The sequence below is a fragment of the Triplophysa dalaica genome, chromosome 5, assembly GCF_015846415.1.
Source record: "Triplophysa dalaica isolate WHDGS20190420 chromosome 5, ASM1584641v1, whole genome shotgun sequence".
NCBI lineage: Eukaryota > Metazoa > Chordata > Actinopteri > Cypriniformes > Nemacheilidae > Triplophysa > Triplophysa dalaica.
The window spans coordinates 11,359,699-11,387,527 of record NC_079546.1 but is presented as its reverse complement, the minus strand read 5'-3'; the positions used below and the strand labels follow the sequence as shown (position 1 = coordinate 11,387,527).

At 36.0% G+C, this 27,829-nt stretch overlaps 1 protein-coding gene across 3 annotated transcripts in view; it reads left to right on the top strand.

Annotated features, from left to right (window-relative positions):
* LOC130420645 (thyrotropin-releasing hormone-degrading ectoenzyme-like) overlaps window positions 1–27,829 on the top strand; it is a 241,625-nt gene that overhangs the window by 146,512 nt on the left and 67,284 nt on the right. Inside the window, exons 2-4 of one of the 3 annotated variants that reach the window (XM_056748095.1) lie at window positions 16,003–16,100; window positions 22,301–23,607; window positions 23,896–24,596. The exons of 1 other annotated variant lie outside the window; for it this stretch is intronic. In XM_056748095.1, coding sequence (XP_056604073.1) covers window positions 23,911–24,596 — 686 coding nt within the window. In that variant the 5' untranslated portion in view covers window positions 16,003–16,100; window positions 22,301–23,607; window positions 23,896–23,910. Of the gene's footprint in view, window positions 1–16,002; window positions 16,101–16,147; window positions 23,608–23,895; window positions 24,597–27,829 lie in introns of those variants that run through there. One more of the 3 variants, XM_056748096.1, reaches the window with a different exon arrangement.

Here is a 27,829-nt window from a genome sequence, read left to right as displayed (position 1 = left end):
GTAGCTCTTCTCTTTCATTTCTTTTACTTAAATTCTGTCCTAATACCACTGCAATGACCAAAGACAAGCATTTATGAGTCAAAATCACAGTTCTTCCGATAGATCGGGTCAATTTACATGGGATATTTTGAATCAATCCTGATGAAAGCCTCAGTATTCAGAAACGTCATTGTTCTTGTTGCATGTAGTTTAAATGACTCAATTACTTAAGTAAACTGCAAGATATGCTACATGCAATGGTGCTCTACAGGCTCTACTTTCTTGCAACCTCAGATTTCCGAGTTTTAAATAGTTATATAGGCAAAATAAGTACTATCTTTACAAACCATAAATCAATGGAAAGCTTATTGATTCAGCTTCCAGAATACAATTGACCCATAAGACTGGTTTTGTAGTCCAGGCTCACATACCGTATATTTATATCACCATAAACTAAGCCAACAAATGTCACTACTTCTAAGGCAATTTTGTAAATGCACATAAAGCATCCGATTACTGAACACACTGACCCAAATCATTATATGACTGATCAATCATTGTATTATCATTGTATTATTAATCCCTACCAATGCAAAGAGAACAGATACCAACGAAAATGTATAACTTTGGATAAATGTATCTTCTAGGAACTGAAATGCTTTGTCATTTGTATGTAAATCCTCATATAGGCCGTGGAAAACTTGGAAATATTCTTCTCAGTATGGAGAGGATTAATTTGTAACTGAAATTTAAAATGTGTGGGGATTTACAGGATAAAGACTGACAGACGTTGTCTGTCTCTTATTTCCTGTGTTTTTTCGTGGACTCTCATTAGATGAAGGGTTTGTCAAAGCAATATTGCCCTGGAGTGCAGGAGTGCAGGGCGAAGTAGAAACGCAGGCTGTCAAATGAAAGTTGAGATATTGGACAGCCATTAATTTACCTCGGGCTGCTCTGTATGCTTCACTTTGAAGTGCACAAACAACACCCTGTAGTTACAATACTGAGAAATGTCCTGCCGATTCTCGATTCACAGCGCACCTTATACTGTAACACATCCTCAGAGGAACAAAGAAGTGATGAAGCAGCCCCTTTGATTCCCAAAAGTGCTTTTCATAGTGCAACACAATGCATCGTCTCAGTTTACTTCTGCTGTGATGTTTCTCCTGGTTTTTCCAGATATGAGCAAGAGTATCCTTGTTGTCATATTCATTCCTGCAATGTACACAAATTAAATTTTAAACCATTTGTTTCAGTTTTGTCTGTTTGTGGTTTTATGGAAATCAGACTTGTGTCTGTTGTTGTGTAGGTTTATGTTTGCTAGTTTAGATGTAAGGTCGGACTCCTGTCTGTATTGCATCTCATTCACAGCTTTGGATTTTTTTAAGAAATCAAATCTACATTGCTTATTTCTTATTATTCATAGGGTTTCTTCTAAAGACATGATCAGTGGTATCATTCATGTTCACAGAATTGTGTATTTCTTAGAGTTAGGGATTAGAAGTAGCTCCTTATCCTAAATTTCAACAATATACTATAATCTCACCATGAATTCTGGGAACAGAAGCACAGAATCAAAAGCATCTTTGGGCCTCTTAGTCACAGCAGGACTCCATAATAAACATGTTGAATAACAAGAACGACTTCAATTACTTAACAACTAGAACAGCTCTTGAAGCTAATTCTGAACAAGAGCTGGGTTTTGGTTGTCAGTTCTGTAAGACCGTCTAAACAACTATAAACTAGGATGACATGACCAGAGGCTCAGTGCATTAATTAGCACAATGCAGTTAGTTGGTTAGTTACTTAGTTACTTAGTTGTAAAAGTTACCCACACCTTATGCTTGGTTAAAATATTGTAGGATAATTTAAGCACAATAATCATACATTTTCTTACCAAAGGTGTTATTTCTAAAACCATGGAACCCTACATAACAATCGTAGTTTCAGGTGTTTCCACGCAAATACTGTTGAGTAGTTTCTACAGCAATTTAGTTGTATGAACAAAAGAAATTCAGATTAAGTTAACAAAACGTTTTGAGTAAATCCAAACCATTCAGTTTTGTCACTGTTACACATAAGTTGTATGTACTTTTTTCTTATAATATTATGTTGCTTTTATAAACTGTTTAACACTTTAGGTGAACTCGTGTTTTATCGATTTTATTTACTTGTTTTCCACTTGTGGAGCTTAGAGTTAAATAATAAATAAAAAATACACGCAATATACAACTGCCAAGAAATTATGAAAATTTCAATTTCACAGGTCATGAGAAATAATTAAACCCAGTTGCGTAAATTTGTTTTGAAAAGAGGTGGATACAAAGATGACAAAAACGATACTTTAATATTTTGTTTCTGTAATAACTCGTTTGGAAAATGTATCATATTTATAGTGGGCAGTCCGTACATTGGCTACTCTGCTTTTTGACTCCAGCTCTCACGGTACGTGGTTCCCAAGCTGTCATTTGGGGAAGGTCACTTGGCTGTTGCGGTTCACGTGTTTATGTGCATGGACACTGGATGCACAAGCAAGCGTCACGAGTGGGGATGATGCACGCATTTGGCCGCGTTTCTAGAGTCACAGCTTTCTGTCTCAGCTCTCAAATATTACTTATGAGTGCGGGGAGATGGTGAGAAAGCGGCGTGTCTTGTGTTTTCCACAAGTTTTAGATGTTAATGGCCCCTAAACAATACACACCTTCTGCAAGCACCTTCTTAATTTCTTCATGTTTTGCGTATCATCTTTGACATTCTACAAAACATAAGCAAAAGATTTTCTTAAAACCAAACGGTTAAATTACTGCAGCTGCTGAAAGTACAAGGCTTCCTGCGAAATTAAAACATTCTTAGATTAAAAAATCAGGTTTAAAGTGATCCGGTTTTATATTTGGAGTGAAAATGCTTTAGAGAGTACATTAAAGAAGTATAATTAAATACACATTAAAAACAATGACAAGCGCAAACCTAAGTAAATCGCCTTGTGTGATTCATTTTAATACTCTCCTCCCATATGGTTGCATATGCAATAAAGTCAGTCACAAAAATAGCAATGTCTCTTAAGTTAAATGTTTCATTTGCCAAAAAAGGTGTTTGCGCTACCGCAAGATGTTAGTAAATCTGGCCCTAAATCTTCAGTTTCAAACACATAAGTAATGAAACATTGAACCTTTATTGTATGGAAGAAATGAAAGGTTCACCCTTTTGACAAATTCATCGTCCCTCTTAAAAGGTTACTCGGGGTCTATAATGTTACCAATCTGTCAGCATTAAACAGGCGTAAAAGGCATCACATTAGAATTGTTGTCGGAAGTGGACATGATTAATAAAAGAGTGTTTTTTTGTTCCTCCGGCAGAGAAAAGATAAAAAACGAAACAGGGTGAAAGATCTACAGAAGATCATGTATCACATAGACAGAATGCGGCCCAAAGTGATAATGGTTCATTGTACACATGCTTTAATATTGTTTGTCATCGTGAGTCATCTTTGACACATTCATACACAATGGGCTGCAGATAATTAATGCTTGTAACAGGCTTGTGTATTAATGCCTCATCTAAAGGTTCATGTCAAGAACTCGTCTGATATCTTCAAGCCCTCTTCATGGTTCCATTGCTGGTATATTGATTATTCAGTAATATACTGTAGACACTGACAGGATGTTTAATGTCAAGGCCCACAGCCTCATGGGAAACCCAATTGGTTCAGTGTATTTTCTACAAGCAAATCGAATATGAAATTAAATATGTCCTGTACAGCTGCTGTGTGTTATTAAACTAACCTTGCCAATGTAATTGGAACCCATGTGGATTTATTGCAGAACACGAATTAAAATCTGTTCAGTTAGATATGTATAAACCCACCGTCAACAGATCCTCCCATATTATAATAAAGTTTTAAAGAAATAGGTCACCCCAAATCAAAACTCATTTTTATGTCATTGCTTTATTACATTGATCTTGTTTTAAACCCTTATATTAAAAAACTTTATTTTGAACCGATCATTGGGCAAAAAGGGATGTTACTCTGCTAGGTTGTTTTTACGCAATATGCTGGGTTGGTTAATCCATTGTTGGGTTCGACTCAACATTGGGTTGAAATAAATCAAAGTGTATAGTGAACTGTAGTGAATAAACATGACAGAGAAAGCAAGCACATCTGAATAAATGTGACCCCAGATCACAAATCCAGTCTTAAGTAGCACGGGAACATTTTTAGTAAAAGACAAAAATACATTGTATGGGTTGAAATTATCAATTTTTCTTTTATGCCAAAAAAATCATTGGGATATTAAATAAATATCATGTTCCATGAAGATATTTGTACATTTCCTAACTTAAATATATAAAAACTGAATTTTTGTGAATGGATGACCTACTGCAGCGCCCCTGATTAACAACTTCAAAGGCCATTTTCATAATATTTAGATTTTTTTGCATTCTCAGATTCAGGAGTTTTAAACAGCTGTATCTCAGCCAGATAGTGTCCTTCTCTATCAACTCATACATAATCTGAAAGCTGAATAAGCGTTATGTTTATGTATACATCTCAATTTCAAAGAATTGACCCATAAGTTTTGTTGTCCAGGGTCACAAATGAGATTTTGGTTCTGGTCCATTGAATCCATCTGGGTTTAATTACTTGTCATACAGGTATATTCTTCATTGCGTTTCAAAAGATTCATTGAATTTTATTAAACCAAAAGGCCTTTCAGTTATAAATCAGGTTATAATTACCTTTGAGGTTACAGAAAATCAGTTTGAGAGAGAAATGTAGGAAGCAGAAACACTTTAAAGAGGAAAACAAGAAACTGTCAGGCCGACCTCTGTGCATCTGTTTCCAGAATTAATACAATACAGAACATCAAATATTAATGACCAGTGATTAGGCTTCTGTTCACTGAAAACAGGCCAAGAATTCCTGAATTAAACAACCAAATCATTTATTTTATTCTGTCTTTGAGTTTCTTCTATATGTGTATTTAACACAATGAATATTAAGAGCACATACAGTATTTTATGGACAAAAACTTCGAACACAGTGTCGCAAACTCTATTAAGAACTTTTGATTAATTATTTGTCAGAGGGTCTTGGCGGAAGAGGGTTTTGTGGAATCCACTTGCGTGTTCTTAGTATTTCAGTCAATCCAGAGGATTAATAATAAAATGCGACGGCAATTGAGAGCAGGCGCGTGATGAGAGAGAGAGATACAGCGTCTGCTCATCCATCTATGCAGACAGCTACAATAATTGCACCAGCTCTTGTCACATTTTTGAAAACCACGTCCCAAACCTTAGGAAAAACAAGCGAATAATTTAAAACATTTAATTTTCCTCAAAGCCTCAGTGTCAGGATTCTTAATTTAATTTGTGGCACTTTTTTAAAAATAATGTTTTCTTATTTAAGAATATCATACAGTTTTATCTCATTTAATCATGACAGTGATTGAATGTGGTTCGAAAAGACATTATTTTTCCATTAACTTCAGAAAAAAATTAAATTATCTATGGGTATGTCATCTTGTAAATCTTAACTTTAAATTCACACAGATTGTTGTATACTATAGCTTATCACGCTTCTATCAAATTTTAACTCCACTGTTAAATTTTTAACAATTGATGCCTAAAATATTTCGAATCGTTACTGTCAATTGTTTGCCAGTACACTACAGTATGACCCTGGACCACAAAACCAGTCATAGGGGTCAATTGTTTTTAAGATTTATAATATCTAATGTCAAATTCTCAAATCTATCATCAGTAAGATGAATATAAAAGCTTTCCAATGACGTATGGTTTGTTAGGATAGGATAATGCATGATCGAGATACAACTACATACAAATTTGGGATCTGGTTGCAAAAAAAAAATATTGAGAAAATAGCCTTTAATTTAGTCATATGACGCGACATTTAGATTTGATATAAGTTTTGATATATTTACGGTAGGAGCAACTGTGTTACAAGTTGTTCATGCATATATTAGACACGTACAAATTAGACACGTAAAATTACAAAAATTAAAGTCTCAAACCTAAAGGGATGTTTTATTTAAAGGCTCATGCAAACCTGCCTAAAATGCCTTGTTTAAACACACTCCCACATTTCTACGTCAGTCCGTGAAAAGCATTGAGGAACACTTCCCAAAATCTATATGCAAAGAAAGAAGGCGTGTCTATTCCCGCTGTAGTGTTGTCGTTTCTGCCTCCATGTCGTGGAGACGCTTTGTGTTTCATTACAAATGAAATACGACTTAGTTTGGTCTTCCGAATTTAGGACATAATTACAAATCGGTGGTTAAGTTTTATTTGCAACACTGTTTCAAAACAACACAATTCCCAAATCTAAGTGTGTGCAGCACATTAACACATTCTGTACGATCATAAATGATATTGTTTTATATTTAAGAGGCTGAATCCATTGGGAACTGGATTCAGCCTCGTATCCTCTGGCTGTTCTCCCCTGCAGCGTGATGCTACACTAATTTTTTTAATATAAGTGATTATATTCAGTAACTATGTGCCCGCTGGATGCAACAAATGCCTTGTTATAATATTATGTGTTATTGAATTTCTCGTGTTGCGTCGAGACACACCATCAAAGGCAGCTTAAGTTGGCTATAGTTAGCTTATTATTAAACCTAAACGTTTTTTTTAAATAAAACCTAACCGATCTGTTACGCTCTGCTGGCAAAGTTGATTAATCCGCTCGGTCAAATGCAATTTCTGGATCATATTCGGGCTTGAACTCACACGCAGCTTCTGGCAATCTCATATTAACCTTGAGTACCCATAGAGTACTTTTGTATGCTTCATATCTTTATAGACGATTGAGTTTGTTCACATTTATAAAAGACAGATACAACAGTACGATTATTTCTGAAAACAGTCATATTATCCCTGCAAGTATTGATTCTCTATAAGTTAGTGTTGTTTACATTGTGCACGTAAGCACAAAACACAGACAATATGACTCATGTCATTACCGTCATTACTTAAATTACAGCGTGCTGTTCATGTCTGGCATCTTTTAGCACTGGGACCGCTCCATCTCACTTTCAAACAATCTCTAAATCCAGCGTTATATTCACAGTTTATATAACATTTGTCACGGAAATACTGTGAACAAACTAACGACACTAAACTTCCGTAACGAATGCAGCACATTGATGGGCGTGCTCTTTCTCTCGGTCTCACTGGTTGACCTGTGGGCATGCTCTTTCTCTCGGTCTCACTGGTTGACCTGTGGGCATGCTCTTTCTCTCGGTCTCACTGGTTGACCTGTGGGCATGCTCTTTCTCTCGGTCTCACTGGTTGACCTGTGGGCATGCTCTTTCTCTTGTTCTCACTGGTTGACCTGTGGGCACGCTCTTTCTCTTGTTCTCACTGGTTGACCTGTGGGCACGCTCTTTCTCTTGTTCTCACTGGTTGACCTGTGGGCATGCTCTTTCTCTTGTTCTTGACGTATGGGCATGCTTTTTCGGGGGAATTGTCCAATAAGGAACTAAGAACCCTTGTTACTAAACAGGCATTCCTGTTAGAAAAAAAGTAAAACATGTATGAACCCTGGTGGAGTGTATCGAGCACATCCTGAATAGACCTTGCATTCATGAATGTCAAGCTTTGTTCAGTCTACTGGAGTGCTTATCAAAATGGCTTTTGAAATATAGAGATAATGGGCATGCAGTCCAGAATTAGTTAGACTCGAACCTCTCCAAACCCTTCATTTACCTTTTTTTGTCTTCCTCTCTCTTACTGTTGCTACTGGCAACAGTAACATGGCATTATAAAATAGTGTTCGTTGTGGCTTGCATGTATGCCAGCAATGAATCATTTTATAAAACATTTCTTAAATAACATTTAATCAAAACACTGCGCTGCTTTGTAAAATTTGACGCTTATTTGTTTCTTTTTACTATTTCTATCAGAGTCTTGACAGTTTATCGGCAAGTGATTGCTCTTTATTTGAGGTGGCAGTAGAATTTTCAATGCCAAAGCTGAATGGTTTATTGGCTAGTCCTAAAGTTCATTATCGCATTAATGCATTTGTTTACTCTTGTCAAGTCACGTAGAAATATGGCACATTAGTATAGAATTGTGATCAGAATAGATGTGTATCACTCCATTGGCATCCATACTTAGTGCAACTGTGTGCCACAACATACAAAGTCGTGGTAAGTGATCTTTCAATATAATTATATTTATCTTTTTAAAGTCGTAGAGTGTGACATCATATCCTGTTTGTTCCACATCTACAAATGTACTTCAGAACATAAAACCAGAGGAATGTTTCTCTCTGCAACTGTGGGCGTCAAAGAAGCTGCAGTTTGGACCAACTTCACTTATTTATATTATGTGATGTTGATTTAAACTTCCTCTTTGCTACGGCCAGAGCTAAAGTTAATCTTGTTTTAAGTGAAGCATCTGTTTGAAATCCCCCTTTTTCAGGTTTTACGACATATGAAGTTTCTGATTAATATGACTATAAATTGGAACTTAGGTGGAACTTAGATGGATATTTCACACTGAGCTGCACTCAATTATCAAGTCTGTAAACCACGATACAGCTACATCTGTACCAATACATCAGTCAGAAAAGGATTTTGAGTCCAAATTTAATTTGGCACCTGATGTTACTAAATAATGTGTTTACAAGCACTTCCTACTTCCTTCTAAACCTAATTTATATCAAGTTTTCCTTTGTCATATCAAAATCTAAAATTATTCAAGAAAATGTTACAAACACACAAAACGATAATTGTAGGAAATAATTGTGTCATCATGTCCGAAATGTGTTTTTAATGTTTAAAACCAATTTATTGGGTTCACTTTTGTGTTTTTGATATTAAGCTCTATGATGTCTCACTGGACTAATCTGTACCTCATTGTGCTCTCCTCAAGCTACAAATGAGTCTTTAAATAGCCATAAATGAAAATCAATAGCAATTTAACCATTATGAAGATCTGTTATGTGTGTATTTAAAACACAATTTACTTATTCAATAGCCATTAACAATCAGAGGTCTAATAGATTTTAAACAACCTCAAAGATCCAAAGATGCATTCTTGTCAGCATCACAAAGCAACATTTGCTCAACAAGTGGCGTGGTGGGTCTTTTTTGAGTAATGCAGAATAAACCTTATAGTTTAATAGGATTTTTGCTGTTAACCAACCAGAATGACCCAAAGCCAAACAGATGGCCATTCTGTTTTAATGGATGAAATTGTAGACTTAAATATTGTGCAGATTTTGTGGGTAGACTTTGAATTAAAGCAGATTATCTATTAAATCAACATTATTATTCCAAATGCAAAGCATTGACTGTGAATAGCAGTCAGATTCCATTACTATCTAGAACAGTGCATTATGGGTATAAATGGCAGGATAGGGACTTTGTTTCAGAGAAAGTCATGGGCTGGTGATTTCTAGCGGTGGGTTGATTGTGCAGCAATCAGGAAAAATGGCTGGACATTTGTACAGACACCTATAATATTCAGAAACCCCATAGTGCTGTTCATGTGTGTGGGATGATTTGTTCAAAGCGAGAAGGCTTCTGTTCTGAGAAGCTTTGAATGACTTACTGCTTCAGGCACTGCTAACTGTGCTTGCAGCTGTTTTAATAATCAAAAACTCATACAACTGAATATATGCAATGCTCACCAAACAGGCCTCCATTTCTCAATTCTTTGCCATTGCCGATATGACAGAAACCTTCAACTTAATTGAGCTAATTTGTATTTTAATTAGCTGTGTTGTGTGACAGTTGTGCAATGATGTCTGTTTTGTACCAGCCACTGAAAGCAAGCTTGTCATGTACTTCTGCCAAAGCTCTTCAATTCAGTCTTTGTACAAAAACACATATTTTGCATGAACCTATCCAATACATAAACCTTACAATTGCCTTACTAACTATTAATAAAACAAATAAGTTCATTAAGGAAAACGTCATAAGGGTTTGTTAATAGCGAGAATTGGACCTGACAATAAAGTGTGACCAAGTATTTCATTTGGAATGAGGGGTTATTAACACTATAGGGAAATCAATAAACTCCCAAAATAAAAATAAAATGTACACTGTAAAATTACCTTTAAATAATAATATTTCGCAGCTAGGGCACCAGAGAACAAAAGCGTAAAATGTTTTTTTTGGGTATAGTAAAATAACGCTTTTATGTTATGACTTATAAATGTATATTTCTGTTTTTTTATCATTTGACATTTTTATCGCATTTCAAAAATATCTGAAATTGATGTCAAATAAAACAGTAATATTCTGTAAAATTGCAGTTTTTAAAGTGTAAAGGGTTGCGACTGAGATTAATAGGAGTTGAAAGCTTTGGTCTCTGCAGGTTTTATAAACGTAAAACAGTAGAAACCATCTGTACTATCATTATCACTTGTTAAGAGTGTGACAGATTATGGAAAGCATTCTTGATAAACAGCCTTTAAAGGTTACGGGTTCCTCATTATCGCACATATTTTATAATCCGACCCAATCAGCTAAAGCAAGAAAAGCTTCAGAATTCATTCGGATGGAAATGAACGATTTCTGAAGCATCTCTATAGACTGCGTACCAAAAACAATGCTAATAGGATGAAGGCAGATGATTATACGTGCCTTCATTTGTGGTCAGTGGACATATGAATACACGTATTAATGATGACTGAACAAACATGGAGGAGATGAGATCCTTATTGTTTGTGGCTTTTGTTTTGTGCTGGAAATATATTAATAATTGAAGACAAGATAATCCTGGCATGACTAACAGACCCTGAAATCTCATCACGTGTGGTACAAATCAGACATCTGGCCGGCAAAGTGAGAGGTGGAAAGGCAAACAAATTAGCTTTATAATGAATAAAAGATGATGAACAAAAGCATTTAGCATAGAGTCAGAAGACTAGTTGTGTACAGAATGTTGCTTTCATATAGCTGTGAACTGGTCAAAAGTGTCATCACAAAGCTTGTATGATAATAACACTTATGGTCATATTAACCATAACAAATAATGATAATATGAAATTCATTGTTCAGGAACAGATTTTATGGCAGTTTCAAAGCTACAGTGAATTCACTTCCATTATTTGATGCAGCTAAACACACAGACCTCAAAATAACAGTTGACTGACAGGTAACCTTGTTAAAACCCAAACATATGATGTAAGGACCAAAGGGGATACTATTTTTTCTTGTCTATTTCCTCAGTTTTTTTTTCAATATAAAACTTTTTCTTTGATAGAAACTTCTAAACATGATGTAATCTTGTTAATTTATGTCATTACAACACTTTTTAGATACCACCTGTTGGCTACATTAAATCAGAGTTATAAAACCAATAATTAGGATTCCTTTATTCATCTTGTGATTGCACAGCTGAACACCTATGACTATTTGTGTATCTCTTTCTATTATTTCAAAAAAATAGAATCATAGCAACATTACAGACTTACAGCAGTGCTTACACAGAATGGTGCAATGTAAGGCAAGATATGTCATAAGGAACAAGAATATTTTATGGAATCTTTTTTACTCAAAGGTCAGAGATGTGACAGCATTTTTATTGATAAAGATTTTTTTGTGTTTTTTGGCAATCACAGTGGCCAATCAAAGACTGCAATGCGCCACACCATTACAATAAACATAATGTATATTACATAATAAAGGGACAGTTCACCCAAAAAATTCAAATTCTTTCATCATTTGCTCATCCTCAGATTGTTCCAGACACGTATAAATGTATTTGTTCCATCAAACACAAAGAAAGATATTTGGAAGAATGTCTCTCATCACAGATCTTATTGTATTTATTTTCCCTACTATGGCAGTAAATGAGGGATGAGATCTGTTTAGTGACTGACATTCTTCCAAAAATCTTCACATGGGTTTAGCAGAACAACGACATTTATACAAGTTTGGAACCACATAAGGGTGAGTAATGATTACATAATTATCATTTTTGGGTGATTTGTCCCTTTAATGTGATTTTTGAACCCTGTGGACCTGAGGTTGAATGTCAGTAGTTTGTTCTTCTTGGCGGATATGATTACTTTAATGTTGACTCTAAATTCTTACTTTGAAGTTGTATTTTGGATCAAAGTATAGTTATCAATGACCTTTTGTGATCAGATCGCTTTGAGAAGTCGCTATACTTACTTACCTATTTCGGTGCTCGATATTTCACGAAGAGAGCTCCACTTTCAAGAAAATCACAAGTTCCTGCAAAACCTAAAACACAGACGAGGATCTATTTTTAAGTCAATTCTGCTTTTCCTAGAGTTTCTGGTCTCAAAAACACTGAGGACCTTTGACAATGATAATTCTTTAGATTCCGGTCTGTCTTTTCAAAACCCTGAATAGAACTAAATAATAGTCTAGGATCAAATTCTTAACAGGCAAATAAATAAGCGCAGGATGAGTATGTAAGGCATCATTTGTGAGATTGGAGACACATTTGAGCATCTGGTGGCAGATGTGTCAGACCTCAGTGGTGCATGTCAAGTGTGTCTGAGGGACATATGTACACTCATAACAGAACATCAGCAGTCCGGCAAACCTCTCGCAGTCTATGTTTCCCGCTCTCATGTTCCTCTACAGGCCATGAGATTGAGTTTGTGTTAGTCAGTGCTGCCCACAGTGATGCAGTAATTCTCAATACAGACGAGACTGAAGGGTTCCATGGTATATCATTTACATCTAATCTCTGTTGGAAAAGTTTGATATGTGAAGCTTAATTTCAGCCATTCACGAGCTGCCTATTCTGGTAATTGGTCACCGCCGCTGGTGTTGTGTAAAAGCAGATGTCATTACTGTACATTTAAGTGCATTTGAATTCCCTGTGTGAGTGTGCTATTTCATATTTGACATCTTTGGAAAGAAAAGAGTCTCACTTATGATTTATGCATGCTATAAATAGAAGATAGGAAGTGGAAAACTGAAATTGTATCAAAGCTGAACATTTTCTGACTTAGCAAGGAGGAAGTTCTGTATCACTGACTGATCTGTGATTGAGAACAAAGACCTTTACGGACGTTCTGTCTCAGACCGGATTCCTGAAACAGTAAAATAGTTTTTTGCCTTATTGTGTAAGTTTAACTTGTTTAAAGTTCTTTACACGCGGTCACATTTGCTTTATACCTTACATCAGGTGATAGCTACACAAACATTGAACAAACATTCTGACAAGCAATTAAGTTGAGCTCTCATGTCAGAAGTGTTCACACCGGAACTTTGTTTATTCAACACACTTGAGTTCATTCAGATGTGTTTGTCATAGATAATAGTGCGATGAGTCTGTCACTATACTTTCATCTGATTGGACATGAAAATAAATCAAGATTTTATTACATAGTGACTAGAGAGTAGATGTTCTTTATCCCATAATCATAATAATAATTTATATCTTATATAGTTCAATATTTTAGATGTGTTTGGTTACTAGGCAGTTTGTGTGTGTTATAGCTTGTTGTCACTGTTTGAATGTCATTTTGTAGTTGGTGCTAACTCAACTAAGGTATCACACCTGTTTGTTGGTTGCTTATCTTTTCCATTTTAAATCTTATGGTGGAATTGATTGGTGCGTCAGCGATAGTATTAGTCATGATGACCAATATTATGCTGATTTTTAATGATTTATTATTATTTATTTATATTATTGAAAATAAACCAGCAAATGTATTTAAAACAGGGTTGTCAACGTTCACGCATTAACGCATGCAAACATTTTTTTTCAGATAAATGCGTTAAAATATTTAACGCAATTAACGCAGCATCTGTTTATTTTGCCATTCTTTGTCGAGCGTTACATTGTATTATCATGCTCTTGTTCGTGTAAAGGCTTTTTAACCATTTAAGTGTAGTTTGATACCATTGCTTTGACGCGTTCAGTATAGATAAACAGCTTCTAGCTGTAGGATGCCCCACAACGCGAAATCAGTCCCATCTGGTGTATACAGTGACGGGCTAAGGGCTGCGTCCGTGAATCTCTGTCAGACCAGTACTAAGTTCTCTTACATGCTTGAAAGAACAAATGCACGAGATTATGCCAGAAAGCCCGTTTTGTCTAGCATGTTTGTACGCACAGACTTCAACATGTTAAATAAGTCTAAATTAAATCAATTTAAAATCATTAATGTTATGTGCGAGAGTGTTATTACTAAACATATTATATTAGTGCAAATAAACACAGCTTCATGGTTGGATTATTGGATCATATTTATTTAACATAATTAGACTAATAACCCTGCTAACAGCCTCTATATACTATTTAATACATTTTCTACTTTAAAGTACCAATGTTAGTACAAGCCTTTGAGTGAATTAACATTTCTGATGTTTGTCCACTTATTTCCAGAGTTAAATTAGATTTTTTTTTCATAATGATTTATCTTGCTACAAAGCAACTGATTACAATTTCCAGACAATCAATACCGTCAGTATTATTCATATAAACGTAAAACATATTCAGAAAAAATCAAATGATACCTTGTATTATAATGCTATGTATGCTGTGTCTTTGTGTTTCATAATTTTATCTACTTACTACATAAGCTACATCCTAAATATGTGTAACAATGCTTAACAACCATTCAAAATTGTGAAAAGTGCTGTATTTTGCAAAAGCTTTTTAAATGTCTTCTTCATTTTTTGAGTTTTACAGCAACTGGCTATGAGATAGAATGCCTACATTTTGGGCACTTAATTATACTTTTTCAAATCTGACCAAAACTTCTGTTTTCGTTAGCAGAGAATGTAGATTTTACCCTTATATTTTTAAGACTGTCAGATAGGTCATATGCCCTGGTATTTGTTCTAACCTCCAAGTTTATAATTGAACATGACCAACTGTGCTAAAACTGTTGGGGATCCGCTACTATGATTTTTCCACCTCCACATCCCACAGCTGACAAACCCACCTAATGAGAGGCAGGAGGTTTATTTTAACAGGGTAGGGAGAGTCAGATCTTTAGTGCACAATTTCCTTTAAAATCCAGATGAAAAAGTCTATAAATGTCAAGCAGTACAGATCCTTTAGTCAAAGAACTTTAGTGCATCAGTGTGTTGATTCTAGAATGTGATTCTAAATGTGATGAACATCAACGGGTCTCAGTGTGCCAGAGCAAAAGCCTGTTGTGTTCATGATGTGTTTCTTCTTATTCTGGAACATGACTTATCTATAGAGAACTGCCCAAAACTGCTAAACAAAACTTTTAGAATTGCAAGTTATGTGAAATAGATGGGTTACATAAATTTTACTTTGAATTAAACATCTGTATTGGTTTTCCTTAAGGTTATTAAATGCATGCATTTCTCTTTATATTGTCATGTTGTTGGTTTTGGTCCATATCCTTGTGTTGAGCTTGTGTTTGGCTGCTGTCCATGGTACTGAACTGTGTAAAACCTAACGCCTCAATGCCGAAAAGAAGTGCAGATTTGCATCCCCCTCACTAAATACTGCTTCCAATTGTTCCTCTTTATGTCTTAATGATCTTCCTAACGCCTCAATGCCGAAAAGAATTGCAGATTTGCATCCCCCTCACTAAATATTTCTTTCAATGGTTCCTTTTAATGTTTTAATGATCTTTTTATTTAAATTTATGACCATTTCTTTGCCTGTATATGTGGTAGTCCAGAGACAGATTTTTTATTATTTTTATTTCATGATTAATTTTTCATCATAACTAAGTCTAGACTGGAGAAACATTGGGAAGGTATGTCATCATCTGAACCTCACATGTTTTGTTGCGCATTTTGATTGATTATTTTAGTAATGCTTGTATTATTTTAAGCATGACTGAAATTCTGCATTTATCACAATAATTCTGATGTTGCAAATGAACCTCAGTCTCAACAATGCAAAGCCAAACTGTAACGGAAGGTAGACTCTAGACACAGGCAGGTTGGAACCCAACAGGTGTATTTATTAAACAGGTTGTCAGCAATGGTGACTAATTGATAACTTATATGAGTCCATGAGAAGATGCAATGATGGTACTACTGACTGTATTGTTCTGTTTCTCAACGGCAGGAGGATTCCATGTGTTTGCTTGGATATGAATAGCACTGGAGATTGAAGACAAACAACCACAGAAGAACAATGGGTAACATAGAGGTCCTGGATTACAGGTTAGTACTCTCGAATAGGTACGTTTTAAATGGTTATTGAGTGCATGTGTGTGCGTTTGTGTTGAAAAAAGTGTGTTTTTACATAGTCCTGGTTGTGTAGATACAAAAATAGTTGATCAGACCAGCCCACACAACACACATAACACTCATAGCCCCTCATTGATAGGGGCACATGTGCTCATGATGGAGAAAAGGATACTGTGTATATAGACTTTTGTGTATATTCACAAAAAAGTTTTGTCTCTACAAGCAGAACTATGAGTTAATAACAAGTGAATATTTCAGCAAACGTCACTGTTATTCTATCACTTGTGGCTGAATTAGAAACACATCAGGTTCATGAAAAGGTGAAGAGGTTCTGATATACCTAATAAGCTCATAACAAAATGATTTTGTTCTCCAAGAAGCCTAGTGACATTTAATCCATTTCCTGCGGAGGTAGAGAAGAGATTGAGCGAATTTAATCAAAGTATTTCAACACCAGGCTGAAGGACAAAGTACAACCTCGGGTCTGAAACTTACTGTGATTGTTTATGAAACCTAAGAATTAGAGATCACAGAACACTGAATGATACAATTATTGCAACCACCTATTAAATTAGGAAGACAAAACAACAAGTGATAATGTGCGTTTGACAATAAGAGAGACCCACGTAGTGGAGAACTCAATACAGCGAAGCCCACTAGGTGCGGTAGAGGCCATCTTGTAGGAGGGTGTGGGAGCACAGAAGTCAATTTTTGTGATGAATTGAGCGGAAGGGAGAGGTTTGTCTCGCTCTTGGGATTTATAGATGCTTGGCAGGTCACTGCATGGATGAGCCACTGATCATCCCTAAATCCTGACCAAGCAAAGCATCTCATCATCACTATAAGCTTCCCGGGCAGCATCTAGTTTGTGTCTTGAAAAAAAGAAGGACAGAGCATTAGTTTCACTCCCCTTTAAACTCATCTGAGCAGAGTTAGATTCATGCTCAGAAGGGCGTAAAGTTAATGGCTTCGTCTTCAGGTGTGCTCGGTTATGGTTTTCACAGGCAATACTTTTGGTTTTCAATTTCAAACGTTTGACACATAACAGATTAATCTTCATTATCAAGATATGGTTAAATAGTGTGTCACTTGCATGTCTAGATCTGAGATCCTTGAGATGCTCCAGATCTGCAGCAATAGAGAAGGCCACATAGATAGAAATGTGAGGTTACTTGTTATCTCTACTTAAATCGGTAGGTTTTATCAATGAATCTGTTTTTCGTTTAACCGCTAAGCTCTGTTGCTCTTTAAATTGACAGCTGCTGTTGACTGAAGCCAAACAGAGACAGAAATTGATATGCTTCTTCATTATGTAACAGATCCTTGAAATTACATTTTTTAGCTGTTTATTTTACCACATAAGCAAGAGTTTCTTTTTGCAGTAAGAGGCATCACTCGATAAAATCTGATGGTTTTCTCAGTCAATAGAGGTCGGACCTGTCAATCACAAACTAGCATTCTGCCCTCAGATGTTGAGCTTTATCGTTTGTTCATTGAACTGGGTTTATTGATGACCTATTGTGTTGAAAGACCTCGGCACTTTGTCAAACAAAGAATGCCAATTGAACTGTGTTAGATAGGGCTCATGTTATTGTATATTACTTTTTGCTTCTATTGATTGTAGCTGAGCATACCTCAGCACAAACTCAAACCCTCTCCTCAAACTCAATAGCTCATCACAATCCTGGCCACTGATAGAAGCCCCGGGTACATTTACTAGCAGATTTAGCTGCCCAGATTGTTTCTGATCTCGGTTAGATTATAACTTTTTGTCTAGGTAGAAGGTTTAAGAGTCTAGTCGATGGAACACACAAAGTTTCAGGCCTGGGGACCAAGAATGACACAGAAATGCAGGTCACTCAAAGTCCAATAGATGAGAATAAATGAAGAAGTAAGGTAATGTTCTGATCCAGACACGTCGGAAATATCCAGACCTAAATGATATTATTTTCTGCTAAGGTTAGCACTAGGTTAGTACCTTGTTCTTAACATCTGGAACATACTGATATCTGGTACAAACACTTCAAGTCGTTACTCTAAGTGACACTTATAAGTGAGAAACATAATCAGCAAGATTTAATGCATTAAACAGTGTGGGACAGTAGGTGTTGGACACAGTCAAACCTAAATTCTCACAGTCTCTTTCAGACAGATGGTCAGAAACTACTCGGTATATTTCCAACATCTTCCACTTGTGTTGCTTCATAAAATAAAATAAAATTACTAATTACTTGTATTGGTGTTTGTCATTTTAATGATTGGTTGTGTTACTTGAAAATGTTCTTCTGCTGAAAGTGCCTTAAATTATTTAATCAGAGATTTTGAAAAAATAGATTTGGAGCAGAGATCAAACGTTAGCTTTATTCAAGAACAGATGGACATAGTCTTTGCAGAAATACTTATTAAAGGGCTTATTGTTGTCAAAGCAGATTGTGTTGTTCACATGCAAAACATTTGCTTTTTTCAATCTATTTGGGACAAGGAAACTCAGTCAGTTATCTATTTTATAATTAATAGAAGAGACGAGACTAAAATTACTGTCAAGTGTTTACAACCAGAAAAAAACTACAATACAACCAGAGAAAAACTATTTCCATGTGCTAGTAGAAAGATCTGCTCAACTCTTCAGCTTCAGTCCAACACGTTTCATGTAGTCCTTATGATAATAGTGCAGGGAGAGAGAGAGAATGAGAGAGAATGAGAGAGAGAGAGAAAAGAAAATATACTCATTTAGCTCTTATGTCGTACTCTTAGTTCCATGTAAGTGTTCAATAATCTTTTGATTTCATGTTATCAGAAATAATATACAGATTGTAACTTAAAGATAACGTGAAGATGTGACAATACATCAAGATTATACTGCACTGTTGTTTTTCTCATCTAACAAATCTTTACGCCAAATGACTTCAATGATTTTGACTATTTGTTAAATTCGTTGCTGTAAACTGGTTTTTAAGTTGCTTTGTATGAAAGCATCCGCGAAATGACCAAATGTAAATTGAGCAGTTTCCAATTTATGTTTTGTTTTATAGTTCATTTTTTTAAGCAAATCCACACCTTTAATCGAAAAGTTTCCCATACAATATATTAATTTTTATCCATTATTTACTCATCCCATCCTAGTGTATATTACACTCTGTCTGCAGCTGTACACAATTTGAGTCATTTTGAAAATGGCTCTTCACGGTGTTGTAATGGCATTGAAGAAAAAGAAAATAAAAGGTGCATATATCTATCATGAATTAAGGTGACTCCAGGGTTTATGAGGAGCAAACCAGTACATTTGCTTGTAAAAAGATTAATACCATACTTTAGCCGTATTTATCTAAGATAGGCCGGCTAGACTTTGAAAATGTACTGTATAGGTGAAACAACTGCATGCTTAATGGTGTCACGCTGACTCCCTTTATTTCACCGTGTAGTGAATAAATGATATATTAAAATCCATTTTGGTGTAATCTATGCCTTTAAAGAGATCCTAATTTAGTCTAATAGAGAAAAATAAAAAAACACTGTTTTTAAAAGGACTCGAGTGTTAAAGGAAAGTTTCTTCTATGACATTGTGAAGCACCTTTATTTTTAAGAATGTCTACTAATAGCAACTGCTTAGATTTCATTACACACTGTCAGCAGCACAAACAGTGTTGGATGCTTAAATCTGCTGTTGCCTAGACAACCAGAGGAGGGAATTATGCTAAATAATTGGTGGAGAATGACAGGGAAATCCGCAGCACAAACAATTTACAGATTGAACAGGTTTGCAGTGTCGCTAGGAGTTTGGTAAACGAATCTTGGCTAGAAACGGATCAGTCAGAACCACAGCTCACCAGAATGCAAAGTTCTTCCAATAACAGAATGAATGGTGATAGACATTTTCCTCTAATGAAATCTCATTCGCTCCACTGATGAATTCCCTAATATGATGCTCAGCGGGACTATGTGAATCGCCATTATGTCAAAATCACAAGAACTCAGAGCCGCTGAAGACTGACTGACAGCGTGATTGAGACTCCTGTGTGAGTTACGGAAGCAATTGTTCTGTCTGTCTTATGAATCAGCGCTTGCTCTTTTCAAGTTGAGGAGTGTCAAATAATTGCCAAAATGAGATTTCAGTCCTCATGATGCTACACACAAAGAATTTCTGTGTTCTATATTCAGATTATTATAACTAACAAAATGCAATGCATGATAATGAGGCAATATTTTTTGTATATGGTACTAACATGCTTTTTTTAATAAAGTAAATGTTTATTATGTGTTTTTTTTAGCAACAATATTTCAACAATATTTCTTTAGATGACTTGGAGTAGCACGCAAATAACATTGTATTAGTATAGATCTTTTTGATAACTTTAAACTAACATTATGTAAAAAAACTGTGTTTGTCATTCTGATAAATGTTGGCAGACTATAGAATATATCACCTTATAACTGTTGAAAATAAATAAATAAAATATTTTATAGCTAATAGATGTTGTTTAAAGTTTACAAATTTATAATTTTTGCATTTCAGCTTTTAATCTACTTGCATGTAATGGCCCTTACTGTTTTAAATGTGTGTCTGTTCATCTCGTATGGGGTTTTGTGAGGTCACAGTACAGTGACTCCTGCCTGTCAGCTGTTCTCATGTATAAGGCGGCGTTTGTCAGTTCACTTGTTTTTCAGCCCTCATTTAAGCAGTTCACTTTATAAGAGGCTGTGGATCGATGCATCTGATCCGACCGACAAAGTTATTGACCCGGACTCAGACCCGACCAGTGCATTTGTGAAGGGTTCTGTGATGCTGCCTCATGTCTCTGTAGTGCAAGGAAGCCTACGGGATTCTGGGTAACAGGTAGCTGTTGACATCAACTTTCTGATCCAGTAACAGTGCTTTCTCCTCAGGCGTGTTTCACTTCACCGTTGCTCTCACAGCCTGTTCTGTTTTGATGAAAGCTTTTCATTTAATGCTGCTTTACCAAATTCATTCGCATTATGAGCTAAAAAATTGTTAAGCGCTGCTGGTATGAATGAGCGTTTTATTACATTCAGGTCTCTGAAAATCGCAATAAATTAAATGCTCATGGACATCAATCTACTCGGGAATAAAAGCATTTAGATTAAGCCTGGCTCAGACTACAGGAGTTTTAAAATCCTGACAGATTTTAAATCTGGTTGCAGCTCACACATGAGGAGAATCTTGCCAGATTCTCTTATGTACAATCCTAAACCTGGCTCAGACTACAGGAGTTTTAAAATCCTGACAGATTTGAAATTCTGGTTGCAGCTCACACATAAGGAGAATCTTATCAGATTCTCTTATGTAAAATCTTAAACCTGCCATTACATCTACATTTGAATCTCTTTTTCAAGCACTACAAAAATAGGTTTGCCCTTTGTGAATGTGAAATGTCCAGAGAAGAAAACGTTGGGGGTAAAGTTGTGTTGCAGAACACAAAAGAAGATATTCTGAAGAAAGTTGGTAACTCAACAGCTGTCACGGATAGCAGAGAGAAAACAAGGAGCGAAAAGTCCAAACAGAACACATTAAGTTAAATCCAGGTAAAGCGACACATGAGGGACAACATACAAGAACGATACACACCAGACAACTGAACACAAGGGCTATATATACACAGATGAAGGGACAAACAGGTAATGAGGCACAGGTGAAACCTTGATAACGAGACAAAGCATAATGGGAACTGAAGTCCTTACAAAACACAGACAGAACACAGAATAGCATGGCGCCCACAGGTGGCGAACCAAGCGCCAGCAACGGGGGTGACAACAGCACTGGACACAAAACCAATGCAAGTGAATGAGTTAATAACATTCCTCAAAATATATTTTGTGTTCTGCGAGACAGCAAGTCATACAGGTTTGAAATGACAAATGGGTGAGTTAAAGATGACAGGATTTTTATTTTTGGTTGAATTATCCTTGGTTTAAAATTATTTTCTTTGGTTACCAAAAGTTTAGGGAGGGGTTCACCTATATTGTTTTACTTTTATTTTCACCTCTTTGATTCTTCACTTCGTTTACTACTTATTAAATGTTGTAATATTTGTTTTATTGTTGTGCCTAAATAATTATGTTACTTCTAGTCTGTAGGGGGAGGTATGTCTCTGCTCTGCTTGTACTGTACAGTTACCTACATTATAAAATTACTACTTTTTCTGTTTCACTCTCAGAGTCTCTGTGGTGGTTCAAAGATGCCCTCCAGGACCTTCTGGCAAACAGACATATGTTTCTTCTTTTCGTTTGTCCCAATGATGTTACAACCATTCTAGGGCATTTCATTTCTGACATTTTAGATGGTTTAGAGAGTGTACAGGACAAAAATTTACTTACATTTAAATGTTGTGTTCCTACTGTAGACCATCATTACAAGATATTTACCATTAACATTTGTTTATTAGAGAGTATCAATGCGTAAACTAATAAACACAGCTTCCCCTTCGCTGTTTAATCTATTGTCTCAACACATGCTTACCACTCTCTTATTATGCAGTTTAACCAGACATGGCAATGGATGAAAATAAACAGTATTCTTTATCAAACAGACTTTGAAAACAAATGTGTGTTGGCAAAGTTCCTATATCAAAATGTAAAGGAAAAATGCAATGTAAGGATAAAAGCGTAAATTGTAAATGTAAATTTAAAGTGAGAGTTGGTCTTTAGATGTCTGTGTGTTGATCATTGATTAAAGCATTTATTGATGAAAGATAGAAAGTATCAAAAGGGACCAACCAGAGATGTTTCAGGCAGTACTATTTTTCTTCAGAAAATGTAGCGGTACATAAATGACACCCTTCATAATTTGGTTCGTGTTTATATCAGCACCATGGACAGCAGCCTTCAATTACTAACTGCACATTATTAATGTTTCATTGTGTCAGGGTTTATAACAATGATGCCCACCACACATAATGAAACACTGACAACTCCGTATAGATTATAACATTTATTCTTCAATTGAAATGATTTTGTTGTGTGCCGTGTAATAACCACTGTGTTGAAAGTATTGTCACAGCTCATCTTTAAGATTTGTCAGGTACATGTCTCAATTCCATTTTCTTTTGCGTTTAATTGTTTGTATTTTTATTGTTGGACAGATTACCGATTCCACATTCATGCAATTCAGCTATTTTGTTTACGAAGGAGAAAATATCTTGTATGTCTGTATTTCACTGTTCAATTAGTGACAATGAAGCTGAATACGCAAAAAATCTGATAGATTGTGCGCGGCTGCGCACAGAGGGAGAGAGAGAGAGAGAGAGAGAGAGAGAGAGAGAGAGAGAGAGAGAGACCCATTGGTATAGAGGGAGGACACAGAGGGAGAATGCGATAAGGATGGAGGCATGGCAAAAGAAAGGAGAGAACCGAAATTCACAACACTTTTGAATAGTCATGAAGCAGTTGTGGAACTTAATACACATCAGGCTCATGTCAGAGGAGAAGTCGCGGATTTGCGGTATGAATCCGTCTGCATTTGAAGGTATGAGCTTCTGCATCTGCATGCACGCACGATTTCAGACACGCACAAATTCTGTATTACATAATTTTAGTACAAAGATCTGAAAGTGTCTGATGTCTTGTTTACGTAAATTGATCAATATTGTGCATTGCACGTTAAGATTGTAAAAGTTGCATGGGTTAATATAATAACATGATATCGATAATAAATAAGTTCATTCATCCTATGGCGTTTTAGCGTGGCATGAAAACAAACTTATTGATAGAGTATGAAGGTTCTGTTTTTAATATTAATCTCGTTTTAATGCAGTGAACGCTCGTGCTTATGGGGTTTGAGGACATGAACATGATGAACGGACGGGCTTTGTCCGATCAGTGGGCCGACAGCGTGGTGGTCCGACCACGGACCACCGAACAGCACATCACGGTGCACAAGAGACTGGTGCTGGGCTTCGCCATCTCCATCATCACCCTCATCATCGTCACGGTCATCGCCATCACGCTCAGCGTCAGCTTCGAGAGATGCGCCACGGAGAGCAGCGGGACTCTGGCCGGTAACGGCTCCAGTAACAAGTCCAGTCAGTCCCGGGACAGAAGCATCAGTCAAAGAGAATCAGAGGATGGCCAACAGCCCTGGAGACACCTGCGCTTACCGGCCACCCTGCGCCCTCGCCACTACGACCTCAGACTGTCCGTGTACATGGATAATTTCACGTTCTCCGGTGAAGTGAACATTGAGTTTGAATGCGTGAACTCCACTAAGTTCATCGTGTTGCACACAGACAGACTGGAGGTGAATAAAGTGCAGGTGTATTCAGACAGTAAGAAAACAGGCGTCATGAGGATCCACCGACGCTTTTACCACCAACCCAACCAGGTGTATGTGATCGCGCTCAACAGAGAGATGAAGCCCCTCAGAACATATAAGATCAACATCACGTTTGAAGCGCAGATTGAAAATGAACTCTTGGGATTTTTTCGCAGTTCATACATGCTGCACGGTGAAAGAAGGTAATGCCATTAAATGCACGTCTGAAAGAATACTTCTGTATAATATACGGTCCCAATTTTTGTATAACAAACATGTTTTGTCTTTTAATATATCGTTGAATGAACGACAGACTTTTAAAGGACTCTTTTGTAGGCCTATCGCTTCGCCAACTCTTGAAACGCTTAACGAAATTTAACGAATTCATCAGCGGACATGTCACAGCAATGTCTCTGCCATTTTATCTCTCACATACGTTATGACCCAGTACTACCATAGTTAGCGTTTAAGAAAAGCAACAGTCGTCTTTTCAGTGTCAAATGCAACCAAACTTTGTTAACAGAGGATTGTACGCATCTCTAGGAACGGAGATTGTGAATCCATAGCGTATGAACGTCTACGCAGCCTAATGGTGGTTTTATTTATCTTTCTTTACATGTCATTTCATTGGTTTATAAAGTAACAGCACACTTGAAACAAAAATTAGTTTTGTCAGTTTCATATATTTCAACTGTTATTGTGGCGGAGTGATACAAACTAGCAGCAGTGCTAATATGCTGCGATAGAATTTAACGCATTTTTGATTGACATGGCGGATAATCAACATAAACTTTTGCGGGAAAATGTGTTTACGGTGGTTAGCGGGGTAGGCTAATTTCATGTTGTGTTAGAGTCTGTGCTACCAATTCTTGTTAGGGAATAAAACTTGTTATCTGATATCGGTAGCCTATAGGCCTATAGGTGCTTTCAGCCAGGGCCGTGTTTACTGAAGTAACGTTACTGTAAAATAATACATTAACAAGGGGTCTTTATTAAGCAATGTAAGGTTTTCGAATATATCGTAATAGTTTCGGTTTCCGTTTTAATTGATTAATTTATTACAATTATTTAAAATCTTGCATTCATAATAAAATCTTAAAGACATTTAACATTTTAAAATCGGTAAAAAATATTCTGTTGTTTTTTTAGTGGTGAATAACTGAAACAAGTTATTTTGGTCTATTGCATTGAACCAGCATTGTTTAAGACATCCGAAGAGGTTTATAGGTTATTCTTTACAATAACAATTTATTTACAATTTTAGATATGATTTAGATGAATATTAATTCATATTGAACTGTTTCTAAATCGTATTGAATTAAATTTAATCTACTCAATATTTATGGATTCTTGGTGGTCTTTAGGAAGTTAAATTCGGGTTTGTTTATGTTGATGCTGCTTAATTTGCCTAATATGGCTTATTACATTTTACAAACACTGAAGATGCAGACTGACAATGAGTTGCATATGGAATTATATAGTAAAGGGACAAAACTGGTTTATCTAACACAATCTTTAAAACATAGGTTAGTGCTGAGTTTTGAAGTCTAATCTTAATTTGTAGTCCATAAGTGTTGTCATAACGTAGTATGAAGTTTCATTCAAACCCAAGACCGTTTTCTTCAGCCTTTAGTGTTTATGTGGTGTCTGTTTGTATTGGATATTTTATTTGCATTTCCCCATCTTTATTTTGAAAAGAGAAACAATTGCAACAATTGAACTTTTTATGACATCACCAGAGAGAAGCTAAAGTGTACAGGATTGCATACATCTTCAAAGAGGTGCATGATTTCTGTTTATCTTTATTTTCTGTTGCTGTGTTGTGATTTATATCTGCTGTTTAGCATTTGAGAGAGCAGGGCACCTGCATTGTAAGTGTTTAGAGATTGAGGTCAGTGAGGTTGCCACACTGATCTGAATGAACATCAGTGAAGCCTCTGGGTGACAGCTGTGATTGAGCACTGCAGTCAGTGACTCATTTACTATGAAATATTGAAACTCGCACAACACAGTTTGCCAACACGGTGCTAAACTTCTGTAAATCCATGGAGTCAGCTTTATGTCAGAGAAAGTTTCCATACTGACACCATTTATGTAGTTCTGGCAAAACTATTGAGTATGAAATAAACAGTGAGACTGGTAAAGTGTCATGCCTTTGTATGGCCCTCGGTTCTAATGTTTAAAATCTTCAGATAACCCAATATAAACCCATGAAACTATTCGAGATTAACAGGTATTTAGCATAAACAAATATGTGACAATGGACAACAAAACCAGTAGGAATTGGAGAAAGAAAATCCTTTTTCGATTGATATTGATTTAATCTGCTACCATGTGTCAATTCGAAAGGATTCACACACACAAAAGATTTTTTTAAAACGTTACTTAATATAATAACGTGACATCTTTGCAACAAATATGGCGGAAGTCAACTGCAAGAGCGGTGCAGCACCCGGACCTTTTACGCGGATACACAGCGGAGCATATGTGAGCAATAGTAGAGAGATAAAACCAAATTAATTCAGCCCTGTAGGACTAAACTGCAAGGGCAACAAAATCTTTATTTAGGAAGGTCGTTCTTTGCATTTTCTCTGTGCAGTGAGTGAGTGGCAGGGAGAAACAGCGCATTCAATTGACTAATGTTATAAGTTACCGCAGCTGACTTGCCAGTAAGTGCAAAATAGCATTTCCCAAAACCTGTCAGTAAGACTTAAGTGCATAAACATACTTTTGTAACATAAAGCCGCGTTAAATTACTTTTATGACTTGTTTAAATGTCTGACAGCAGAATTCGTCGACGAGAATGGCTTTACTGGTCACAGTTGTATTAAAATATAATATAATATAATTAAAATGTAATATGTGACCGTTCTATGACTAGTTATCAAATGTACTGTCTGACTCTTGAGCGCAAACGTGACGGGATGACATTTTAAATTAAATATGCTAATTAGTACATCAATAATTTATTCTGAATCGTGAGGTACCAATTTTTGATATTGAGATTTATACATCTTTTGAAAGCTGAATAAATAAGCTTCTAAAACATCTAGAATATGAGGGTTCAACATATTTATAAAATCGCCTTTAAAGTTGTTAATCAGAGGAGCTGTAGCAGGCTGTTGCTAAGAAGAAATATGTTAGTTTTAACACTTTCTATTGGCTTACCGCTGTAATGACGTTGTGTTGAGTAGATAAACCCGAAAGCTGAAATTCTAAACTATAGTCTATATAGATATTTACGGTAGGAAATTTACAAAAAATCTTCATGGAATATAATCTTCTCTTTATATCCTAATGATGTTTGGCATTTAAGAAAAAGCAATCATTGTGATCTGCACAATTTTTTGTTGGCTTTTGCCACAAATATTCCCGTGCTACTAATGACTGGTTTTGTGGTCCGTTGTCACATATTCTGTATATTTACACCCCTATA